Raw genomic sequence first — 27,500 nt, 5'->3', positions numbered from 1 at the left:
TCTACATGGCTGAGGACTATGAAGCGTGAAGTAGATGATGATGATTGGAGAAGCAATAATTTAAAAGCTTTAGATAGAGACGACTGGCGACATCTAACTGAGACTTACGAGACCAAACTAAATTATAGGATATTCTTACAATATGTAAGGAAAAGAAATTGACATGGTTAGGACATATAATGAGAATGACAGACAATAGATGGACATTAAGAATAACAGAAAAGGTCCCTAGAAATTGTAAAAGAAGCAAGGGAAGGAAGAGAAGACGATGGATTGATAAACTAATTAAGTTTGCCGGTGTGGCTGCAAGTGGAAGGACATGTCTGAGGCCTTCTTCGGCAGTGGACTAGTAGCGGCTGATGAAGATATAAGACAGATGGACTGATAGATTATGCAGGGTCCTTGACGATAGAGTACCCTATCCAACTCAGATCTCTCTCTCTCTCTCTCTCTCTCTCTCTCTCTCTCTCTCTCTCTCTCTCTTAATTTACTGCTAAATTTCAGACTCGGCAACGCTTCACTTTGACGGATCCCAGTACGTCCGTGTCACCGCCGGAGAGGAGTCCAGCACGCAGGCGGAGGACATCGCCTTCAGGTTCCGCACCAACCGGCCGGTCGGCCTCCTGTTGACCACCACTTCCGGTGCTTCTTCGGACAAGCTGGAATTGGCACTTCAGTCTGGCAGGCTTCGTCTCACTGTCAAACTGGGAGACAGAGATAAGGTGAGTTGTCTGTCTGAATTACCGCAATACTATGTATGAATACCAATTATATATATATATATATATATATATATATATATATATATATATATATATATATATATATATGCATGTGCGTAAATTCGATCTATAGATATTTAGATACAGATTTAAATATGTGTAGAAATACCTAGACGCATACACATAGGATATAGACATACAAAGAATGTCTTTATAAGTATCATAATATTTACCTAATAATGGGTTTTAATTGATAATTGGGCTTTAAAACTTTCCATAGGTACCATTTCTTTTCATATTTTAACTAACTTCTCGAATAGAAACTAATTTATTTCTGGTGTCTCTTGTTGCTTTTCAGATTCCCCCGTTTTTATTACTTTTTTGATTATGCAATTTATTTTTTTGTCTTTTACTTGGGTAGGACCATTGTTATTCTATGACTTATTCTGTTTACTCTTATAGTTTCTTTTGATTATCTCTCATGGGTTATTCCATTCTACTTTGTAATTTAAATTCCATTCTTTTCAAAATCATATTTTTTTCCATAGGTTTATTCATTGAGATTCTATTTCAGTAGCTATTTACAATAATAATCCCATTTAGATTTTCTCCATTTTTCAAGTATATTGTATTGCAAATACCCCTATCACTACAAATATTTGTTTCATATATCCACACGTATACTTCTCAGCCTTAAATAATTGTTTTAATTAATGTATTAAGGTAATGTATGCTGGAAATGGCCTCAACGACCAACAATGGCATTCCGTCAAGCTGACACGTCGTGCAACACAGATATCTCTGCAGACGGACAAGGATCCTCCAACTATAGGTTTGTGATAACAGTAGTCATATATATATATTTCTCTCTCTCTCTCTCTCTCTCTCTCTCTCTCTCTCTCTCTCTCTCTCTCTCTCTCTCTCTCTCTCTCTCTCTCTCTCTCTCTCTTTTGAGAAAACATTTTTTTTATTTTTAATAGCTAAGGTCAGTCGTTTCATTTTTTTTAAATTGATGAATAATGCTATGCTTTGACTTGTTTTTTTTTTTATTATTATTATTATTTGAGAAATGTTGTTCTTCTGGAATAAATGACACGACTCTTCCTTCGACAGAACACACGATGGGACGTCACAGCATCCTGGAATATCGTGACATTCACATCGGGATGGTCAGCAGTAACACTTCGACCAGCTGGAGGCCGAGCTCGACGTTCTTGGCACCCTCGTCGACGCTCTCCTCCACGCCAATGGCGTCATCGGCTTCTTCTTCTTCTTCTTCCCCAAGCCAAATTCCAGTGCCTCCTTTCATCGGCGAAATGCAGAGCTTCTACATGAACGGAAATTACTTGTTCGAAATGGCGCGTTCTGGCCACGTCGACAGACTGGAGGTAACCTGGGTGGTTATTTAGATATCTCCATAATAAACAGCAAGTGTAATGTATATATATATATATATATATATATATATATATATATATATATATATATATATATATATATATATTTCCACACCATTTCTTTCCGCTCATGCTCAGCTCTCCCCGTCCCTCGGGTAGGGGGAGAAGAGGTAGTCATACCCTGGTGTTAGCGGGTTGCATGTGTGTGCATATCTTTTTAGATATTTAGCTGTCGATTTTGACGGGCCACGTACACTAGTTTAAAAGACTGGCTTTGGGGTTTTCTTGGTCATCAGTCCAAAAATGTCATATTTGTTTTTACAATTTGTAAAGAACAATTGATTTTGTTTGGGACATATGAACTATTGAAATGAAGCAACAGAATTGCGTTTTTCACCTTAACCTAATTAAGCTTTCCATGCATTATTTGTCATCACCTTAACTCTCCTTAGATGGGTCTGTAAAAACATGTCTTAGATACTTGATCTAAATGTATTTCTGTTAATTCAGTGAAAGCCATAATTAACTCCAAAACTAATAATACATATCAGCTATATTTTTCCAGGACATATATATTTTTTAAATCTTGAGATATATTTATTGTAATTAAATTTTTCATCATATATTGGCTAAACTACTTTCAAATAAGTATTCTTCTTAAATCCTCAAAAGATGTGAATATTATAATAAAATTTTTCATTATATTGTTTGCTTAACTACTTTCTATTAAGTACTTTTTAATCCTATCATTATATAAATAGTCATAAAATTTTTCATTATATTTTTTGTCTAAACTTTGAAGTCTACAAATTTTTGGCAACTTTCCTTTCATTTTGGTGTTCACCTTTCATTCTTCAAAAAATTTATGAAAAAGAAAATCTTGTCACTTCTGGAATGATTAATATATTTTCTGTTGTTCCAGGTCACAGCGACATTCAGCAAAGGACCTCAGGTCATTCATCACCCGGTAACCTTCAAGTCAAAATCAGCCTTTGTGGCTCTTCCGCAACTGAAGGCTTATGCCTCCACAAACATCTACTTCCAGTTCAAGACTCTTGAACCAACTGGACTTATCATGTACAATGGAGGGAAAGGTAAAGTTAATTCTGCATTTCGGTGCTGTAACTAGACTAGATTTTTTCATGAATCCAACCACACACACATACACACACACACACACGCACACACACACACACACACACATATATATATATATATATATATATATATATATATATATATATATATATATATATATATATATATATATATATATATATATATAGATATAGATATAGATATAGATATATACTCTTTGAAAAAAGTCTTTCTCTTTGTCAATTTTCTTTAAATGCTAAAGCACTTGTGACATCAAATACAATATTTTAAGGCACCACTTTTCTAGTTTTCTGTGTCTTTTCTTTTCTTCAGAGATCGAATTTTCAAGAGAAAGGCAGAATTTGTTACTGTGCTGCTCCATTTGTTCAATTCTAGCTGACAGCTGTTTCAGCCTATAGCGAATGGCTTTTGTCAGGGCATATTTACTTAGGAATCTGTATCCTTATATAATGGCATTATATAACCTATAAATGTATATATATATATATATATATATATATATATATATATATATATATATATATATATATATATATATATATATATATCTTGCTTGAAGGGTAATTTGTCTTAATTGTTTTGTTGGTTGAATTGATAATATAAATTTTTCATCTAAATTTGTGATCTAAGATTATATTCTAATGAATTCTTTGAATAATCATCTTTTCAGGACATGATTTTTTGGCCTTAGAACTCGTGAACGGCCACATCCACTTGGTGTTTAACTTAGGCAGTCATCCCGTCAAGGTTCGTGACAACAACAAAGTTGCTTTGAACGACAACAAATGGCATGTGGTCACTGTAAGCCGGCCTTCTCCAAGACAGCACACCCTGATGGTGGATGACAACATTGCAACAGCAACAAATGGAGTTGGCGACGAAAACTTGGATCTGCAAGGATTCCTTTACTTAGGTATTTTTTCATCAACTTTTTCACTTAATTGCTTCCCAAATAACCTTTATCGAATTCCACCTGCACATTGCCAGAGGTGACTCAGTAATTAAATTTTGGATTCAGTATCCTATAATGACAAGGTATTTTATTTCTATACATCAGTATCAAATCTATAGTATTTCAGCAATATATTTGTGGATTGATTATTTAGCTTCTATCTACCTTAGCTTACTTTACTCTTTTTAACTGTTGATACTGACGAATTCATAGCTTTTCAGTCCACTATTAAAAGTATACTGGGCTTATGCCTTAAGAATAGCTTTAAATATAATTATCTCTCATTTTACCTTAGGAGGTGTACCACCTGAAATGTACACCAGTCTCCCTCGTCACGTGATGTCTAAGACTGGATTCGAAGGATGTTTGGCTTCGCTTGACCTGAATGGAGAAGCTCCTGACCCGGCCGGTAAAGATGTGCCCATAATATCCAACAGAGTATTTGCTGGATGTGATGGTATGTATCTTTTCAAAATTTCTTTCACTAGTTTCTTCAATTTCTCTTTACTTCCCTCACTGAACTTCTTGTTTGGTTTCCAATGTTAGTTTATATATTTCTATACCATTTAATCATTCAAAAATAAATCTGGAACAAGGCAAAATAGATCATTATCATCTTAGGCTTACTTCCGCTGAATAGAAAGAAAACACAGCAGGAAAAGAAGATTAAAATCATGAGTAATTAACATGAATATTAAGTGAGAAAACATTATGTCTGCTTAGTTATCATCAGTTAAGAAATTGAAAAATAAAGATATGCAGAAAATTGTAATTTGGTTTTTGGCCATGACATCATGATATCTTACAAAGAATTATGTTTAGCGATTTCGAAAACTGCATGAAGCTGGTACTCAGTCGTATAATATACCATTTTATAATTCTTACCAGATATGTTTGTGTTTCAGGCCCAAGTACAAAATGTCACAGGAATGCATGTGCCAATGGAGGAACCTGTGTCCAACAATGGAATTCGTACTCCTGTAATTGTGATATGACATCTTACACAGGACCAACATGCTCTGATGGTTTGTTTTAGCCTAGATTCATATAAGTAATATCCCTCCTTACGTTGGTTAGGCATACGTCAGTTCCAACTTTACGTTTATCATTCTTATATATTAAATACAAAAATAAAATTATCTTCATACCATTTTACACGTTGGTATGTCAGTCTCAGTGTTAAACCATTATGATAGAAATTTGAAAAATCATTCAAATTCTAGTTATGAAATTAGTATGTACATTCATTCTGAAACTAATAATTATAAACATAGCATAAACAGACATCATCATAAAAACCCAATAAGTATAAGGGAAAACATGCACTACATCTGACAACTTTGTTTTGAGTCTCTCGAAGGCACACATTACAGGTTCTAGCATATAAATTTATCCTGACTGAAGAAGTACTGTTGGCTGTTACTTTGTAAAGTCAAACAATTATTTCATCTCTCGAAGGCACACAGTACAGGTTCTAGTACAGTATATACCTTTATCCTGACGAAAGCGCTGTTGGCTGTTACTTTGTAAAGTCAAACAATTGTTTCATTAATTTAGCAATGGCTCCCAAGAAAAGTAAAGTTAGTGAATAACAACGCTAAATAAATTGGACATGATAAAAAAGATTTGAAAAAGTGATAAATATTGTACATGCTGTAGGTCTGGCTGGGACAATAGTGTCCACCATTATTATCCATGATAAACACTGCATTGTCCAATACATGACTGGGAAGGCTCCTTCGTCGAAAACTTCTATTATAAATGTGAAGAAAGGGATAGTCTACAAGGAAATAGAATGCTTATTATCCCTTTCAATAGAACATGAATGAATTCCTATGAACCAAATGCTTATCCAAGTGAAGGCCAAATCTTTGTTTAAGCACTTGCATAAAAACCATCCCAGTGGAAAATACACTTCATTTACCACGAGTGAAGAATAGTTTAATCTGTTCAAGAACCTCTTTAGCTTACACAGTACTAAAATTAAAAACGCTGGTGCTGCTGATACTGTTGCTGCAAAGTAATTTCCCAAATCCCTAAAAAAAAAATGAAAAGCAAAGGACCCTGAACTCATCTTCAATATCAACAAGACCAGATTATTTTGAAAGGAACTGAATTATTTATTTTTAAGGTAGAGGAAACTATGCCACGGTACAAAGTAGCCAAAGATAGGCTAATATTAATGTTAGGGGTAATGTTATTAGCAATTTTAAACCTAAGCCTCTGTTCGTTTACCGTGTCCTTAATCCTCAGGTCCTCAAGAATATCTTGAAGCCCAGGCTTCCTGTGATTTGGATGGCTAATCCAAAGGCATGGGTCACCACTGTCATTTTTTAAGAATGGTTTAATGGCCATTTATACCATCAATTAAAGAGTATTAAAGGGTAAATAAACTTCTCTTCAAGGTTATGTTGATCCTTGATAATGCTAGATAATGCATCTAAACAAGTTGGATCTGAATGTTGAAGCTGTTTTCTTGCCACCCAACACCACCTCTCTTATACAAAATGTGGACCAAGGTATATAGCAATATTGAAGCATTACTATTTACGGCATACCTTAGGCCAAGCAGTTGATGCTACTTTGGCAGAGGACTGGATGAATATTCATGAATTGTAGAAAAGATACAATATTTATCAAACAATGTTAGGCATAAAAAAGTCAAGGGAAGACCGGAAAGTTGCTGGAATTTTCATGGGCATTTTCCCTAGTTAGAGGGTGCATTGGCAACAGAGAGCGCTTAATATGGATTACGTTTGTCACCTGCTGAATAATTATATTTACATATATGATTTTAAAAATTCATATTTTGTAGAAAAAACAATACCTACAGTAGTGCCAAGCGCTTAAGTTCCATAAATAGTTGTGATACGTCCATATGGCTTTTCAGTGAATTTGAGCATATGGCTTTTCAGTAAATTTGAGTTGGGCACAATGTAATAGATATCACTTTGAAGAACCAGTAAAGGATATCTTGAGGACTTTATCTTTTAGTGAAGAACTGCAGAGGGAGTTGAAAGAGGAAGATTTTAATTTAACAGTTGATCGGAGCTCACAAGCAACCACTGACAAGCCAAGAATTATTGGAGTTAGAGGAGCACACATAATGGAAGAGTTTCCCTGATCGAGAACCAAGAAACTTCAAGCTCAAAGAAATCCAGCAGGGTTTTTTACCACTGACCTAAGTTTTTGTTAATCCTTGAGCTGAATGTTTTGCTGAAATAACTGTTGGTGTTAAAGATTTATTAATGGCTTATAGAGCAATTTTCGACATTGAGAGAAGGAACATTATAAAATGTTAGACCAATTCCTATTAAGAGTACAAAAATTAAAGGCTACCTGGTCATCCACATCTGATCTTGACGATCAGGAACCACTGCTATCAACGTCAGGTTAAAAAAAAAAAGACCTTGTGTAGCAACACAACAATTACAAGTTTTATCTTTGCCATAAACCATGTCATCCTCCTCCTCCAACTAATTCCACATTTCCAGCTTCACCTTCTTCCATGTCCAGTAAGCAGAAGAGATGCCAACTTCAATATAATGTGACCATTATCAATGTGTTAATGTTATTAATATTACACTAACGAATACAAACCCTCGTTCTTTTACGAGGAGATTGATCAGCGTGAGAACACCATTCTCACGCTCATCAATCTCCTAGTAGAAGAACTCATATTTGTCTAGTTAGGTAGGAAAAATACAAGCTGCTCCTAAATTTTTCATGTTTTTGAACCACAAAATGGTTTACTCTCTCTCTCTCTCTCTCTCTCTCTCTCTCTCTCTCTCTCTCTCTCTCTCTCTCTCTCTCTCTCTCTCTCTCTCTCTCTCTCTCTCTCTCTCTCTCTGGGTTAAAAAAGCTACACATTTCATTCAAATTTTATACGCATGGTACTGCACAGTAGCTGTACTTTACATGGAAGCATATTTATGTAGGTGTGTAGTTTTTATAATATGATGGCAGATTGTTTGTACTTTTTCACATTTATTGCATCTTTAAGGGATGTTCAAATTACTTTAGTGATAGAAATTTTACCTTCATCAAAAATCTTCTTACATTACATCTCTTAGAACAAAGTAACAACGTAAGGTGGGGCTATTACTAACTTAATTTTATCTCCTAATTTCATTTGAATTTAGCTTTATCTTGTCTTTATTTCTCACAGTTTAATATATATTGCCTATTGCATTGCTCCAATTTTATCTAATATTTCATGTGAATATTTTTAAATCCCATTAGCTGTAAATTTTATGACTGTAACATTCTCTCTTTTGTTTAAGAAAGTTAGTCAATAAAGAAACAGTTTAGTATAAATGTAAGTGTTAAGAAGAAAATTGACTGTACTATGTAAGTTAGTCAGTAATAAGAAAAAGGTATGATTCATCAACATCGTAGGGTATACTATCAAAATTGAAGAGGAAATGAATAAATAATTTAGTAAATATTATTGAAATAGTGCCATGAATGTATTCACAATCAAGCTTAGAAATGTAATATTTTTTTCTAACCCTTCAGAATCAACTGCGTATGAATTTGGTCGTGGTGCAGGTATTATGTCCTTCAAGTATCCTCAAGGCAGATGGCCCGATTCTAGGCGAGACCTCTTGGCGATAGGTTTCATGACACAGCAGGAGGATGCCGTTGTGCTGAGACTTGATTCAGCCAATTCTAATGACTACATGGAATTGGAAATCGTGAGTAATCACTTGCATATTAACCCATTATCCAAGCTACAGCCAGACCTAGTAGTACATGTGAATTACCGAGTCAACAGTATTTATTTTCAATACAACTTAATTGTCTTGAAGATTTATGTGTAATATATTTTAACCATGTGAGTACTTATAGCAATATTGTACATTTCATTCAGTTGAAGGTTGGCTTAATGTACTTTCCAGCTTATTTGAAGCTATTGTGGTGGGCTTCCAAAGCAAACCCCACAACCTTGAATCTATAGTACTGGCAAGTCTCTCTTCAGGATTTATCTCAACTACATATATTTTTGGGCTCGAGCCATGTCGTCCTGATGGAAGTTCCCTCCGGCTACTTCCTACTGTATAATATTTCTGCGATTGATATTATAAGAGAATTACCTATACATATATATATATATATATATATATATATATATATATATATATATATATATATACATATATATATACTGTATATATACATACACATATATATATATATACACATACACACACACATACATACATACATACAACAGTAATACCCCTCTTTATGATGGTTCAACTTAAGTCAGTTCTGACTTAACATCGCCCATCCTTAATTATCAAATACAAAAGTAGTAGCCACATTGTCATTTTACCTGACCTTATGTCGGTTTCTACGTCGTAAAATAATGATTAAATGGTGTCCATTACAATACTGTACTTGACATAGAAGTTTATTAATTAATGTAGGTATCTGGTTATTATAAAATGATAGCAGGTTAGAAGTACTTTTTCATGTTCACTTCTATACGTGTATTGTACGAGGAACGTATAGGCTAGTAACTTTATTATGCAAAAATCGCCTTACGTCGGGTCTCTTAAAACCAATTACAGAGGATGTGGTATTACGATAGACTGAAACGTCTGAACTGGCACTTTGCCACAGTTATATAATCCAAGTCATTCTCATCCGATTCTATATTTCCAAAAGCAATATGTCTAATTTCTTTAAACAAGCTGGGTCATCTACAGCAACAGCCACATCAATATAATACAATTCTTCCATTCAGCATTCAAAAGTAGAGAACACGATACACATAAAGAATACAGATAATGATCTCTTAGAAAGAATTCCATGCCCACTCCCCTTAGTAATTGCTAACAAAACCAGGGGAAGACATCTTAACACAGTAATAAACAAACAATTTGGTGAGGTGTGATCACAACTCCTGTATACAACTGAGAAACTTAAGTACTGCACCATAAAGACACTAGCGCGTCAGTTACCAGTTACTACTAGAATATTAATTCCGTTACTAAGAGTATGTGTTTATTGAAGGGAAAGAAAATGGGAAAATTTTTTGGTTTTAAAAATTTGTACAGGTAAATTTCAATTAAACCGAGCTTCTGGAGAAGCGGTGTGAACATCAGGTAAGTATAGAAATAAGAAGCTTTATTATTCAAATTCAGTTCCATTTCAACTATCTCATTTATTTTCATGAAAGATTTTCTAAGAAATAAATCTTGCTTTTCCAGGTTGATGGAAATATCTTTATGGTATACAACATGGGTACAGAAGACCACCCTATAGGCGATGTCACGACGAAAGTCAACGATGGCCTGTATCACGTAGTTCGGTTCATTCGAACCGGACCAAACGCTACCATCCAAATAGATGATTACAAGGTCTTTTCAAAGAACCCATCAGGTGAGGGAGAAGGAGGCACATACTGTACTTCCTTGTTTACATTCATTCTTGAATAAACAAAACATTTACTGTGTGGGCAATGTGGGTGGAAACTTGTCCAATCATTATTATCTCATAATATAACTTTATATTGATTATTTTTTCTGTTACAGCTGTTTCAGTAGCTTACTTTTCTACTGGCATTTTAGCTCGTGCTCCAATCAGTTTGGTGTTCATTTGCTCCGAATTGTCATGATTTTCATCAAGATTGTTATTCGTTTCAGAATAAATTTTGTCTGTCAATTCTGGAGAGTAATGATTTGCAGTCATCTAATTATGAGCATTTCATAATCCAATAACTTTTATGGCAGAATAGATATCAAACAAATAATTCATCATAAAGAGTTTTACGTTATTTCTTTTTACCAAAGTTCATTTGAATAGGTTATGTTTCAAGAAATGAAACGTTTTACAACAAATCCATTTTGAATCTAAATAAAAATTGGTAGCCAATGTAAGTGCTTTCCATATTTTTTTTTCTTTTGCTTTTGATTCTCGTAAGCTTTAATTGTTGTCAAAAACTATCAATATATGTGGCTGACGGAGCTGGCATTTTACTATTGTCTAAGTGTTCTGCCTAAGCAACAGCAATATTCTTAATTTTGAAAAAAAAAAAATTGAATCTCTTAGTGGTAGTGTTATATGATTTTTTGAAATTAATTTTATTAAAATATGGGTTGTTCATTTGTTGCATTACTATCGATATTAAAATATTGAATTTTGTTGGTTTTAAATACTTGATGAAATTTGTTTGAAATTGAAGAAAATGGTGGTTAAAGATAACTCATAAATTTTCCTTATTAATATAGATGCTTATTTCAAATACAATAATGTATAGTAGTTATTGTAAATTATATGAATTTGAAGATGAACGGCTAATTTATGCCAGAATCTCTTATTTTTTTCTCTCAGTTCCTGAAGGAGGTATAGGAAGCATTTTATACTCAATAATTTAAGTGCTCGGTGTATTCATTTATTCTCATTGCTTTCTGCTGCTATGCTTTAAGCTTGCAATTATATTCTGTTAAACATTTACCGAGCATAACGAAAATTCTTACTGTGCTCTTTCCATATCTTTTTTATGATACTGAAAAATACGTTGTGTGCGCAAGTGTATGCATCTATGTGCACATTTGTAGGAAAATGTGTACGTGACCTTAGGCGAAATAACTCTAACAAGGCCATGTTACTATCACTATTCATTATTATCGTCATTATAGTCTGAATTGTCATTCTTCCCGGGAGCCATATCCTGAAGGACTGTCAATTGGAAGAGGCTCGACCTCTCCCACAGACGGGGAAAGTCTTTGATATACTTAGGCAATCCCTCATCTCTTCGTCTTGTCCTCTCGAGATTTCACCATACTTTTGAACTCATTTCCTTGCAGAGAATGTTCAGCTTTCTGACCTCAAAGTGTTGAAGAAACTCAGGTCTAGGATCTGGCATGGTGAGAACTGCCTCTACTACGCTCGAAATATCACACTATTTTATTATTATATACTGTATTTGATTTTGGTAGCTCTCTCTCTCTCTCTCTCTCTCTCTCTCTCTCTCTCTGAAGTCTGTTTATCAGGTCTTTTCATTAAAAAGCAGCATTAAATTGTACATCTTGTCAGCCTGTATGTACTGTATTTGAATATCATTATTTAATGACATTTGCAAGAAAATATTATCTTATATACCTCATTGGTTACTTGAGTGAGTATCTAGATACTGATAACTTCCTTAAGAATGCATTCATGGATATTTGGAATTTGATATTACTCCACAATACAGTTTTAGGTACTGCACTACAGTACTGTAGTTACTTTCCTATAGAAATTTTAAGTTACGATTCATTCCTAGTGGGTTTATAGGTATGAAATACTTCTGTAGCTGGTATTCATTAAGTACTGTGCTGTACACTATTCCCATACATGTTGGTAAATTTCAATTCCTGTAGTTAATTGAGAAGAAAAATAGAGAGATAATGTCATTCAAAGAATATGGTTAATATTTTTATTATTAGGCCTTTCTGAGTTATTTGTTTTAATAACACTATTGGTATGATGCAAGGAACCAACTAAGCCTTTATTAATACTCCCATGGCAGTTATCATTTTATTGAAATTTTAATCAATTGTGAACAACAAGAATTTTCAGTTTACTGTTATGAAAAGAAATATACTGTATTGCAGTGTTATATGTTAATAACTCTTGATCAGGAGTTTTTGTCCAAGAAAATTTAAATTATTTTCAAAAAGCTGCTGTCAGGTTTTGGACCTTTATAAAGATAAATTTGGATCTTTTAACTATGCTTCATCAAATGAATAAGCTTCCACTTTTATCTATCTTTCAAGCTTTTCTTGACCCATTTATAAAGTTGTCTACTTTTTCTTTCTCCTATTCTTTATTTGTCTGTCTCTTCTTCCTCGATCAAAACTCACCATGGCGTTTATGATTTCAGTTGTCCAGGCAAGGAAGAGCCAGGACACTTCTGTTTCTCTCCTCCATTCACTGAAATGCATGTCCTGTTTCAGAATCTCCATCAGTCACTTGCTTCAGTAAAACTTCAACTGAGACCATTCTAATGAAAAAAAATTTTCCCTTCTCTCTCTTTCTCTCACTCTATTTTCTTTTCTACTCAAGCAGTGATTGAATATGGCTTCTCCTATGGTTGATGCCAGAGTTGACCTCCAAGAAGCAGAAAGAGAGAAAGTGTGTAGTCCTTATTAAGTGAGGTCTGTAAATAGGATTCCAATCTGGAAGATGAGACACTCAGGTCATTCTTCTTCTTGGAGGGGAACAAGCTGGCGGCTGAAAACCTAAAGCACCGCTCTTCTCACCGCATGTGTTGATTTATTTATTTATTTATTCATTTAGTTTTGTTCACAGCACAGTTATGTAAATATGATATATGCACCAATTCTCACAATAAATCTGTTATTTTCTTTATGGGCTCAGGGTCATAACAAGGGCAGTTAGTTCCTCACATGGAATCTAATTTAGAAATTGGTAAGGTGTAAAACCCCAAATAGAACAGGAATATAAAGCACTTCTCCTCAGAATTCAGTATCTGCAATGTAAACAGTAGTTCATTCAAATAATTAACACTTTGATCTTTTAAATTTGCTTTTCATTCCCATGGTTTACCCATGTTTCTTCAACTTAATAATACTGTATTGGAGCCAGTAACTTATGTATTCCAAGTGAGTTGGTACTGACCATTTGACCCCTCGCCAAGCACTGTCTAAAGATAATTTGTAATGAGTTGTGGACCTATTTTATGCAAATGGCTCTTTCAAAGCCACCACACTCGGATGTTGAGCACCCGATCACCCGTCGGCACACTGGCACCTTTTGGCACTGTATATGATTCCCCCACTTTTAATATTGTATAATGATTTCTATGAAATTCCTAGTTTTAAGGTATTCATTAGTACAGTTCAACTTGGACTCTTAAGTATGACATATGTACAGATAATGTTCAGTTGTAGGCCAGTATTTTTTTTTTCTCTTTTTTTTTCTTCTTTCAATCTGAAAAAATGAGAATATAATCAAGTTGTCAAACTATTTTTTTTAATTTTGAGGTTAATGTAAGATGAAACTTTATTTTATTTAAAATAAAGATAAATCAAGATTTAAGCAGTATACGTAAAACTTTTACTCATTTTACTAACTGAAGCAAATAATTTTGAGTTTCATCTGAATATTTTGAATGTTGATATGACATTTTTGCATAGATTTTTTTATATTAGCTTAGATAAGTTAGTTAATTATGACTTTCCATGATAACATACTATACATGATTTTTATAAAAGCAGGAGATTTTATTAAGAAAAAATCTGCAAAAGCAGCTTTTTCCTTACTCCCTATATCAAGCTCTTGTTAGTAATACAAGAAATTTCTTACAGGTCATCAGTTGTCTGTATTTAATGCCCAGTCCCATTTACAAATTGGCGGCCGTAGGTCTAGAAGATCGGCAGAGATAGAACGACCTTTCTCAGTAAGTCATAGTTTTAAATGTTTCAGATACTGATTTTTGTCCAAAGCATTGTTCCCAACCCTATATACATACAGTCTTAACCTTGACCAGTCACTGTAAATGTGTAAACATGTAGTAATGAATCCAGCAGCTTTTCATTTTTCAATAAGTTTATATCGTATTTACTAACTCAATAAATTTTAATGATTTTTTAATGGAAATGAAACACGTGTTAAAAAGCATGATCTTTTACTTGCATATCCAGTTATAAAATGATAATGAATATTTTTCAGTAGCTAGTAATTCCATTTTTTTAAACTTTGCCGATAGTTTTTAATTCATATAACTTATATGATGAATTATACCTAAAAAATGGCTAGTGTAATAACCGAGTAATATACCAGGGAATAACCAAGGACCACATTCAAGAAAACAATACAGCCAATAAAATAGACTAAGAAGTTTTATCAGGGGCTTACTAGAAACTACTTCATGTTGTGTACAAGGTTTTCAAAGTTGGGTTTTATATTGATTGTTAGAGCGTGCTACAGTAATCTTCAAATGTTTTAGATCTTCTATAAAACTTAACTAATAACTGATAATGCAAAAACATTTATTTAAGAAAAATTGCATCTTAATGATATACAGTAGTTACTATTACTTCTCTACATCATCTGCTAAGATCAGTTACCATATTTCATGGGAAAAAGAAACCCTCTTCTTTTTACAGACATTGAATTTTATTCAAGTACTCACTTGCATCCACAAAGGAGGGTCGGCATTACTGAGAGAGAGAGAGAGAGAGAGAGAGAGAGAGAGAGAGAGAGAGAGAGAGAGAGAGAGAGAGAGAGAGAGAGAGAGAGAGTGTGTAGGGCAGTCAAAGGTAGAGGAACAAGACTGACTGACAAGCAAAGAGGGCAGTGGGGTAGGGTTAGGCATATATGAAACATGCAATGCTTATTTTGTGCGAAGTAGCGATGTCCTTTCAATATAAAGGCATCAAAGAGGAGACTGGTCATTCACTCATGTTCCTTGTTGTCCATTCAGCAGTCAAGTAGGCTCCAAGTATTATACTAGAACCTCTAATCATACTATGGGAAGCGCACAAGTATGGGTGTTTTATTAGTGTGCTTCATTTGAAAGTATATATCTAGGAGAATCTTCATGCTGTCCAACTGAAGTAAATCAGCTCCATGAAAATCAAAATGTGACCAGGTGTGAACTATTATTATTTTTGAAGACCATTAGGCAACACTCAGAAAAACCCTCGAGACCCATATTTGGGTCGTGACCATGCGGTTGCGAATCACTTGTCTAAAGTAGGCAAACATGTAAAGTAAAATGTTATTCTTATTGTCACTCATTGGTATAGTACTTATCAAGGTAAATATTTACCCTATTATGGGCACTAGTAAGCACAAAACCTCACATTTCCTAATGCATCCTAAACTAGGACACATTATCCTTAATTATCTTGTATCATTGCATTTTTTAATGGTAACAGAGTAAAGTAATACCTTTACTATTAAGTGGAGATGAGAGACAGATCTATAATCAAGGGATAAAAATTAACTCCCCTCATAACAGGCTCGTGAGATACTCGATGATGACTGTAATGTTGACAATTTAGCTTAATGTTTTTTAAGAAAATGGTTTATTATAAATTTTAGTTAGCTATTCAATTCTTAACAGGGTTTCAATTTTGTCTTGTGATGTATAGATAGTTTTTTTTAACCACTGAATGACTGAAACAACCACAGTGCTGTTCTATTTAGTTTATACCTCAAATTCATTCATTAATTCTTTTGATATGATTCAAAATACAAATAATTTTCTTTATCCCTCGGCAATGCTGATGTTGTAAGATGACCTTTATGATTTCAGGGAATAATGTCTGGATTAGTATTAAATGGAGAACACCCGCTTGACCTGGCTGCAGAAAGAGATCCTCGATTAGAAGTCGAGGGAGACGTTCATCTGTTACTGAGACTTCCTAGAGGGTTGCCGAGTGAAGGACGTCAGACAGAATTTAACCCTTGGCAAAGAGTAAGTATTCCCATTTTTATAGATGTTATACAAATCTTAACCTATGGAAAAGAATAATTGCTTCTATTTTGGTAGAAGAAGGACAAAGCTTAGTCATGAGAAGAGTGGAACTAGACAAGGCTTAACTGTTGGAAGAGTAAGATTCCTGGAAGAGAGTAACTGCAGGGTTTTTGGGTGGGGTTTTGGCAAAGCTTAGCTTTTTGGAAGAGAAGTACTTTTGACGGACGTTACACAATGAGCTTCTTTAAAGGTGGATGTCAGATATTTTAGCCTTTTGAAGAGTAAATTCTAGCATTTTTGTTGAATTTTACAGAAAAAATACCTGTACTGCATAAAATATTTTGTGCTTCATTTTATGGATACCCAGAATTGTGTTGAATTTGACAGAGTAAAAGATCTTGTGTAGTGCCATAGCCTTTGTACCATGGTCTTCCACTGTCTTGGGTTAGAGTTCTCTTTCTTGAGGGTACACTCATTCACAGTATTCTATCTAATTTCTCTTAATCTTGTTTTGTTACAGTTTTTATAGTTTATATAGGCAATATTTATTTTAATGTTACTGTTCTTAAAATATTTTATTTTCCCTTGTTTCCTTTCCTCACTGGGCTATTTTCCCTGTTGGGGTCCCTGGGTTTATAGCATCCTGTTTTTCCAACTAGGGTTGTTGCTTAGCAATTAATAATAATAATAATGTGTCGTGGTATATGGTTGTGGGGAGACTGGGATACTTCAATCACGAGCTTCAAGATTGGGAATGGGTTTTATTCTAAATCATGTAGATCTTAATTTAAAGTTTGACTGTTTGGAATGAATATACGATAAACTCGACTTGAGATTGAGAGTGGCCATTTTCTTGGATATTGTTCACCAATTAACCTTTGCCAAAATTACTTAATTTTATAAGACAATTTACATTTCAAAAGTATAATATGCAAAGTACTCGTAGCTCCCTTTGAGTTTACCTTACTGTAAAGAATGATACTCCTTTAGTCTTGAAAAATTATCCATTAAAACATCTGTACTATGTAGATATTTCTACCTAAAGCAGTTTCATTTCATATGTAGCTGTGGTATACTGTATAGTACCATGTTTGGAAATATTCACTTTGTTATGAACAAGAGCCCCAGCCAAAAGTATCGGTGATATTCATTTATGCTAACATGTTGAATTTCTCCAACCAATCTTATTTTTAACTTAATGTATACAGCAAAAAAATCTTGTCCAGTAATAAAAGTAACCTTTCAAATAAATAAAAGTAAATATTTTAAGTTTACGGCACAAATGTATAATGTTAATAGAGGAGCAATGTAGTTCTGTCTTACAGCAGGGAAAGTTGCATGAGGTTACAATAAAAAACTGGATTTGTTATGAATTATACAAGAAGAGATCTCTGGTAATAAAGCTCCTTGATAAAGAATGCCAAGCTGATGTACCAAGAGTGCTCATGAGAAGTCTAGGCCCCTATAAAAAAGTTACTACAACTTTTTAATACAATTTGTATTTTCTCAAGCTATACAAACCTGAGTCATTTATATTAGATTACTGAATCATGTTTTCTAAAACCGGCCTCTCAAAAATTTGATTTAATTGCACCATTCTTCGTTGCTGGGGAACCTTAGTGCATGTGCATGAAGCAAAAGGATCTTGCTCACATCATCTCCTCACAACACTCACCTGGTCAAAGACTTGTGGGACAGTTGAGATGGGTACTTTGGAAAATGACTCTCGTTTGTATAGCTAAGAAAAATACAAATTGTATTAAAAATTTGTAGTTTATTTCTATGCAGATACAAATTTCTGAGTTATTTACTGTATATGGGGAGCCTTCCTTAGTAGGGAGGAAGTCTCCATGAAATTAAGAGGTACTATTCCCTTCCACTCAGAAAGATCCAATTACTATAAGTAATAGCAACAGATCAACGTGAATCGTTAGTGGACAGTGTAGCCAGCTCATAAAGAAGCAAGACTGAACTTCAGATTCTTACCTGGAGTGAAGTCTCCGTAAAGTTTAGAAGTATACTCATCCTCTTTAATGCAATTACTATAAACAACAGCATGAGATCAAAGACAGTCAGAGAACAGAGTAGCCAGCTCGTAAAGAGGCAAGGCTGCATGTTCAAATCTAAAAAGGGAACTTTTTGCCAGGGGTGAAGTGGTATGAACATAGTGTTACATAATGAAAATGCAATTCCAGTATACAGTATTATCAAATACTAAAGAAATTTGAGGCATTCTTACTTGCTTCAGGGTGAAAACCAATGGTAGGCTTCAAGTCCAATCAAGATCATATCTGCCTTAGTGTCCATTGTACTCAATAATGCCAAGAATGAATAGGCCTGAGTCTAGAAATGGCATGTGTTCCCTGAGAGCTGACAGTTAGGTTATTTTTTGTGCTGCAACCCTAATGCCTACTAAGAGGGTGTCCAACAACCTGTAAGTGCCATCTTTTGATATGATCATCCGTAAAGGTGGGTTTTCTCTTTCATCCACCAGCTTTGAGGGCTTGTACTACAGAGTCGATTCCCAAAATGCTGACGTTGCAGCAAACCCACATGTATCGCTGAGTGGTTTCCCAGAACGCTGACGTTGTGGCAAGCATGTGCTTAAAAGGGGGCGCCTAGTGACGTGTCCCTAAGGATGTATAGGCTCTCATGATAGTTTCTCTTAATCAGAGAGAGAAAGTGTTTCTGAATACATTCTTTTGGAGTGGCCAGAGCTCACGAACAATGTGGGGTTTGAGGACTAATACTACCGATTGATTTTGTGGAAGGCTAAGGTTGCAGCAAGCCCACATGTATCATGTGTTTGGGGGGGGGGGTCCCTAGCGATGCTTCCCCTGATAGTTTCTCTTAATCAAAGAAAGAAATGAAAGTAATTCTGAATAATTTCTTTTGGAGTGGCCATTGCTTGTGAACAAAAAGGGAGTAATATGCCCCAGATCAGAAAACTTGCACTGTTCTACGAGATAGAGAAACTAGTTGTTCGTGTCATCAGGAACATCTTTGAGAGACAAGATCGTGAGTCTGGATTGTTCACTGAACCAGAAACAGATAAAGGTGGCAGGTCCACTGACTCCATGTGATCGAGGGGGGGGCGGTCCCTTGGGACGCTTCCCCTGAGAATAGTGAGTGATCATGTTCAGGCTGAAGAACTTCACTTCCGATCTGAGGGCACAAAGAAGAGGGGGATACATAGTATCCTTGGGCAGAGGGATCAAAGCACTCTGTTCATCTATGGACTTCTTTAGAGGCAAGATCGTGAAAAAGTCCAACTGAAAATCACTGGAATCTGGTTCTCATTATGAAAATGAGAATAAGATAACCCTAGAAAATATAGTATTTTCTGAATTGGGTTTCTGGGAAAAAATACCCTTAAAGTTGGCTTGTTTTTCTTTGCTGGTAGTAAAGTTAGACAAAGGAAAAAAGGGTCAAATCTTTGACCCAAGCCCTCCTTTCTAGGATCGAGATTATAATCTTGGGTGATAATAAGTCCCTTCCTCCCAACTCAATAGTAGGGGGCAGGGATGTTACTCCTAGGAAATAGGTTTGCCCTTTATGGCAGCAATAGTTCTTCCAGGAAGGAGAGTTCTAGCTATCTCAAACAAGGACCTGCTTCAAGATCAGGAATTAGATCTAACCTGCTAAGACTCAATCAGGATGTTTCTCAAAATTGTCAAACTGACCATATTCAAGATGAAACGATTTTGGAAAAGCTCCAATCTCTATAATAACCCCTGATATAATGGTTTTATTTTACCTGAACAGTCCTCATTCTGTTAACTAACTCTTCCCAGGGAAGACATCAGTTAGATTTCTATTGACATGTTAAGCAATCTTCACTGTGACTTTGTCTAAGAGTGAGTACTTAGAGCACTCTTTATTCAGTCCGGCGGTCTTCTCAGGTTTTATCATGTGAAGTACCAGAGCCGAGGACCGTTTCTTATAAATAAGAATTGTGGGATCCATCTGACTCCCTTGGATCTCCTGGTCTTATACTTGGAGTCAAGAAAGGAGGACATGGAGTATTACTTTAGTATTGGTGAAAACGATGACTAACATACCTGGTTAAATTAAGCAGTTTATGAGAGGAAATCATTTAAGGCCAAGCTTTTTTGTTCGGAGATATGAAGGACATAACTTTCATAGCTATACCTGGTTCCTACTCTCAGATAGTCATGACCGCTCTTTACTCGGTGATGAATTAACTCCACAAGGGGGAACATCTGGTCTAGGCCTACTCGTAAACCTCCATGCCAGGCTGCCCAACAGGAGTAAAGGCATATCTTTCCACTCTAAAAATCCTTATCAAGAAATAACTTCTCCTTATCTTTCCCAGAGAGGCTTCCTAGACTCTCTAGACTTAGAGAGGAAATACCAAAGTCATGTTTAACAAATGGATGGGAAAGACAAGGGGGAGGGGTCAAAATTTCAACTTCAAAGTTGAGCTTTCTTCTTAAAATGCCATTTCATCCAAGGATTTAAGGGAAGCCAAGTTTCGTCTGACAGGGGAGGAGTTCTGAGTACTCATAGTATTCTGACGCTAAACACCACTCGCACCAGGGATACTATCGTATATAGCGGAGGTCTCACTCATCAGAATGGGTAATTATTTTCCTGGAGAATGTGGGTTCTGTCATCCTAAATCTGGTTTTGAGGACAATCCTTATTTCTGAGACCACAAAAGGGAGTTGGGACTCTCTTTATATTCAGTCTTCTGACAGTCACCGGGTGGGGCTGGCTCCATTCCAGAATCTTAGAAATAGAATGGCCCATATTTCACAACCTAGTTTTCCTGTCCTGGCCTTGAGTCTAGACAGGGGTATAGATTTGAAACCATAGTCTTCTCGAAAAGTAGTATCTTAGAGATTTCCCTTGAGGTAGACTTGGCATGGGCTTGAGATCTGACCTCTCACAAAAGCTTTGTGGTAACATAGGCCTGAAAAAACAATTTGTCATGGCAACTAAAAATAAAAGAGAGGAGAGAGATCCAAAAGAAATCCCACCTCCAACTGTAATGCTGAGGGAACTGGAAACTTGAACCAAGTTTCTCCCCTGCCCACAGCCAGTACAGTACTAGGATATTCCTGAGAAAGAGGAGGTCTAACACTGGAGGCTAATAACATTAGATTGTCCACCAAAACACATGGTTAGTGGAGGCATATCTAGACTAAGCGTGGTAAGGAAGGAGGGAAATAGGAAGACCTATATCATGAACAGGCTATTTCAATTGTTGAGAGATTGGTCATTGACAAATGTACTACCTTCTCCCTCACTTTATTGGCCACTTCTTACCTGTGGTAAATCCATGTACAGTATGCATCTATGAATAGTAGAAGCTATTGATGCTGAAACTTGTGTTTCAGAGTCTAATGTATCTCTAGTCTAGTTTGAAAGCACAACATCGAACTTGTGTCTGGGGCTTTAAGACTGTGGGATGATTGAGTCAAAAGTGTACTGTCTATTAGCAGTTTGCACATGAGGAAGCTCATCCAATCCATCCAAATAATGTATGAGACTCATAATCCTTTTTAAGTGTGAGGTTTCTAAGCCTGGCATCGGGACCTCAAGGGGGTGGGGGGTTACATCAGCAGAGCTAATATTCACGCGTATAGAGGTTCTTTAGAGTTGTTAATTATGATAATGTCATAATTTGGTTGTTCTGTTTTAACGGTTAGCGAGTTCTTGACTCCGTTGGTAAAGGCGAACGTTCTTTAACGGGAGTGAGCTAAACTCCTCCTGTTCCCTCTCCACCTCCTTTTCCTTTCACAATATAAATGATTTAAGGAAAAGGAAGGATGTTCAAGGAAAAGGAAGGATGTCCAAGGAAAAGGAGGAGTTTAGCTCACTCCCGTTAAAGAACGTTCGCCTTTACCAACGGAGTGTGAGGTGGGAGAATTGAAGTAACGCTCAGAGTTCAATTTATGAGGCAAGAGAGTGTTGCCAAAATTCTGCCACATAAAACGTCTATGGCGTGGGCCACGTCTATGTCATCTAGCAAAAGTCACTTTATCTATGTCAGATGGGGGAGTAACTCCTGGGAAGCAGGGGAAACTTTCCTTGCACATATCTGTTTTCTGCACCTGCAAAAAATTATCTACCTGAGCTAAAATGACATTCTGTAGAATGCATGATTTTAGTATTATAAATATCAGGTCAGGAGCTAATGCGTGGTCGATCACGTTGATTAATAGGTTTGCCATTATCATGAGACAAAAGGTTGCTATCAACGTAAGTCAAGGCTTTGTCATTCCTTGTTGGAGCCAGAAGTTTATAAAACTCCGGGGGGTGACATTAAAGTAATGGGGAGAAGCTCTACCACCCTCTGTGTTGATCTTAAACTAGCTTATGGAGGAATACGTCACATTGGGATACAGCGACGCGTTCAATCTGGCTTACTGGATATGCAAAAATTTTGGGTAGAGCAAAATTTCTCATACAGTACTGTACTCGACTTTGCAGCATTATTAGGCTTAGAAAGAGACATAGAGCAGCTTGATGTTGCAAAGTCTTTTGGGACGGAAACAGCTGAAGCAGTTCGACGACCCTCGTAATAAAGAGATGGTATGTCATTAAAATTATCATGCATCCTGGGAACTCCTATGAGGAGATCTCTGCCGAGGACCCCTGGACATACGAGGCATGCCTTGCTCATTATTTCGAGCTGGAGACTATTAATAAGGGTCTTTCAAGAAGGCTGTTCAGTACTGGGGGGGAATGGCATGCTCTACTCTAAGGTTCCAATAGGAATGCGGAGATACTTTCACAGCTCTTAGTTGGAGATACTTCCAAAGAGCAGAACGATGTCATTGTATAATCTGACATATATGGATCTCCGCTCAGCACACTCATAGGAGGGGGAGGGAGACCTAGGCAAAAAAGGATAATCTGAAGCTAATTTCAAGTTCATATTTTCCTGTGTATGAAGAACTTTCATCACGGGCAGAGATAATGGCACGTGTTGTGATGTCATCCTGGGCAGTAGAGGTGGCGCATACAGCTTCATCTGGCTGAGCGATAAACCTGGCTGCTTTTGTCCTTCTCGATTTCCCAACTCTCATAGGCTTGGAAGGAGAGGACAAATTAAATCAATGCGGTCCAACCACCCTTATCATAAGCCATTAAAGAGTTCCTAAGACTTTGTAGAGGAGATCTAAGCTTATTTATTTATTATCCTATCTCTATTCATTTTTTAGATATACACTCAATCACAATCATTATTATTATTATTATTATTATTATTATTATTATTATTATTACTTACTTACTTACTTACTTACTTACTTACTTACTAAGCTACAACCGTAGTTGGAAAAGGAGGATGCTATAAGCCAAGGGGCTCCAACAGGGAAAATAGCCCAGTGAGGAAAGGAAAAAAAGAAAAAGAAAATATCTTAAGGACAGAAATAATTTTAAAATAAATATCTACTGTATGTAAACTAAAAAAAAAAAAAACTTTAACAAAACAAGAGGAAGAGAAATAAGATAGAATAGTGTGCCTAAGTGTACTCTCAAGCAAGAGATATCTGACCCAAGACAGTGGAAGACCATGGTACAGAGGCGATGGCACTACTAAAGGCATTATCACTGATAGGTAGTACATACGCTTGGGCTCGAAACAGAATAAATAGAGAACCATCAAATTTTACTTCTACTCCACCATCTATGATGTATTCAACTTGATTCAAAGAATATATTAAGAAATATGCTAAACTTTCAATAGTCATTATTTTGGTCAAATAAACTAAAATTTTATGTTTCCTTCTTTACCTATAGACTCCACCACTTCCTGGTCCCTCCCCTGGAGAAGGGGATGACCTGGTCTTCAGCGGCGCTGGATCTGGCTGTGATATGGATGATGAAGATGAATGCATTCCTGTCTTTGACACAGGATCAGGTATTAATATTAGTAGTAATAGTAGTACTGTGTAATTAGAAAAAATGTATTTAGTTTACTAAGAATAATGAGGCACAAATTTAGACTATCTTAAGACACCATTTGAGATGAACACTACAACAAAACAGGGTTACTAGAGTTGAAAATAATGTGATTAGAGATCATCAGACAGAAACTAATTCCTACAGTGTGCCAAACAAGCCATAACTTATTAGTATTGAAATTATTATTTCAATGAGTTTTCTTATGGGAATTACTTACTTTTAAAGAAATTCATATTCAAATTCTTCTAGTAGTCAGTTATGTCATAATTCAAGATTCAACAACAATCCCTAGCACCAACACTAGGCCATGTGCCCAAATTTCATAAAACAAATTATATAACAAAAGTCCAATTTGTGATGTAGCAAATTTTACCTGTTCTATAAGCTTCAATAACTTTTCTTTATTTGTCATGTACTGTAATGTTACTTTAACCTTCTAATAACATTGCTGCAACTATAGTATGACAATACTTTACGACAAAAGAAAATACTGTAAATAATTACTGTCGACAGGCGGTCATATGATGAATAACATAAAATCAAATATAAAAAAAAGCAGACAGATTTAACATGTATTCTTGCATTAGTATCTAGTCTTGGATCATATCGGGTAATTTATCTGTAAATGTCAGCTGTTTTTCTTGCTTATAAATGCAATAATTTGGAAACTTGAAATGCTCTTTTTTTCTCTTTTCAGGTGACGATCTGATCACACCAGTATACATTCAACCAACACTTCCCCCCATCTCCAAACCACCTCCACACGCTTTCATCCCAGATGTGGATGTTGGAGGAAGCAGACAACCCTGCGATGATGAGGAAGATTGCTATATAGGATCTGGTTCTGGCGAATTCAATACCGATGGAGGCGTCATGCCAGATGGCGATAGTGGAGGTGGGTATTGACTGAGTTGTCAAATGTTTCCTTTTTATATGCTATTTTAGGTGAAAGTTTGTGATATGAAAAAGTAATTAACATTTCCATAAGGAAAGTACAAGCCATTGGTTTACCAGAGCCTACGGGGTCTGCTAAAAATATCTTTGTTCTTCAATGAGTGAGACATACAGTACACTCATTCTTTCACTCCACCTTAGACTTGAATTTTCTATTCGCACTGCCTCAAAACCTTTCCTTTGTGCTCTCTGGATCATCAAAATCATCCTATTCTAGTCACTCACCCGTCCATTGGATTTTGGTTTCCATGGTAGACTATTGCTATGGTAACATCCCTTCCATATCATTTCTTATTGTCTCAGTTCACTTATGGGGATCATAATCGTTCTCTTTCCTTCCATGTTATTCTAAAATATTTTCATGATACCTTCACTATCTAATGCTCTTGTTTTTTGTATCTTTCCAGTTCAGAGTGTCTTGATATTTCCATGTTTACCTAATGCTAGTCTCTTCAGGTGTAAATGGCATCCTTAACTAATCCATGCCTGGATTTTAATTTAATTCAGTAAATTCAAGTTTTTTATTGTACTTTGAAAATTAATTTTTTTCACATAGCATGACTTGACTAAGTAAATGTCCAGGCTTGGGAATTGCTTATGCCCATTATGCTTAATATTTTTTATATGGAAGTTATGAAAATATAGGTACTGTATTTCCAAGCTGGTTAAATGAAAGCCATACTGACAAAAAGTTCATGACATCTCTCATCTCCTGAACTTGATTTTTCAATCACTTTTTGGCTCCTAGTACTATTCTCCTTTCTCTATATATTTAAAAGGTATTTGATCTTGGACCAGAATGGACCTCTTATGTCAAAGGATCTGTTTGAGAATTTGAAAGACATGATTATTACTCTTGTCTCTTCTGTCATTAGTCAGCATCCTTTGTGTGGTTTTGCAGACAATTTGTCTTAGCCTAACAGTCTGTAATTGCTCTACCCGGTACAAACAATAACAATAAAAATGAACTTGGACTCTTACCTCCTCAGTTCCATGGTGTGGGTTTGTCAATTACATAGCAACCCAAGTATGTATCAAGGCAGGACTTGAGCTATGTCAGATTGACCTAACTGCTGGTAACTAAATTTACAGCATTACTGTAAATTTGTTTTCCTGTCCACACACACTCACCCTTATACTTCCGTCCTGGCTAGCCATGGCCATACAAGGCTGGAACCCAACCCCCACCCCCAAACACTGATCCCCCTGGAAACTTCTTTGACATCTTCCTCTTCTTCTTTTAAGACAAGGAGGAGGATAAGGAAGATCAGCATGCATGCTTCTTCCTCTTCCTGGCTCTGCAAGCAGATCAATTGAGGTCCGAGTGATCAACAATGATGCTCCCCATGGGGTAAAAACCACATGGGTTGCTCCAATAGGATCCACAACACTGGGACACATTCACAGGACCCCACTATCCAGCCACGAGCAAGGCTGGAGACACAACCACAAACACAGAGGGAGGAAGAACAGGCACCGTACCCCATAGCACAAGGGTCCGGGTGAAGGACGCATGGGAAGGGTTGGGAAACACTGGACCTAGGTCAGGGATCGTGGAAACCCTTGGGAAAAGAGTAATGCACAACTATATACAAATATACATACATATATATTATATGCATAAATATATATATATATATATATATATATATATATATACATAAATATATATATATATATATATATATATATATATATATACATACCTACATATATATATTTATATATACATACATACATATATATATTTAAATATATATATATATATAGAGAGAGAGAGAGAGAGAGAGAGAGAGAGAGAGAGAGAGATATTTATATTCATATATATACATTTATACACAAACACACACACACACACACACACATATATATATATATATATATATATATATATATATATATGTGTGTGTGTGTGTGTGTGTGTGTGTGTGTGTGTACAGTAGGGTCCCAAAATATGCGAGAATTTGGTCGATAAATGG

At 35.7% G+C, this 27,500-nt stretch overlaps 1 protein-coding gene across 1 annotated transcript in view; it reads left to right on the top strand.

Annotated features, from left to right (window-relative positions):
- The window catches only part of Nrx-1 (Neurexin 1), a 490,730-nt gene that overhangs the window by 438,980 nt on the left and 24,250 nt on the right, over positions 1-27,500 (top strand). The window contains 14 exon segments of the mRNA XM_068383064.1: positions 505-722; positions 1,446-1,554; positions 1,836-2,110; positions 3,042-3,213; positions 3,909-4,151; positions 4,486-4,647; positions 5,096-5,215; positions 8,709-8,887; positions 10,409-10,580; positions 12,008-12,067; positions 14,513-14,604; positions 16,468-16,629; positions 24,403-24,523; positions 25,265-25,462. Coding sequence (XP_068239165.1) covers positions 505-722; positions 1,446-1,554; positions 1,836-2,110; positions 3,042-3,213; positions 3,909-4,151; positions 4,486-4,647; positions 5,096-5,215; positions 8,709-8,887; positions 10,409-10,580; positions 12,008-12,067; positions 14,513-14,604; positions 16,468-16,629; positions 24,403-24,523; positions 25,265-25,462 — 2,283 coding nt within the window.

This window comes from Palaemon carinicauda, chromosome 11, assembly GCF_036898095.1.
Source record: "Palaemon carinicauda isolate YSFRI2023 chromosome 11, ASM3689809v2, whole genome shotgun sequence".
In the NCBI taxonomy this organism is placed as follows: Eukaryota; Metazoa; Arthropoda; class Malacostraca; order Decapoda; family Palaemonidae; genus Palaemon; species Palaemon carinicauda.
This window is presented reverse-complemented; position numbering and strand designations above follow the sequence as displayed.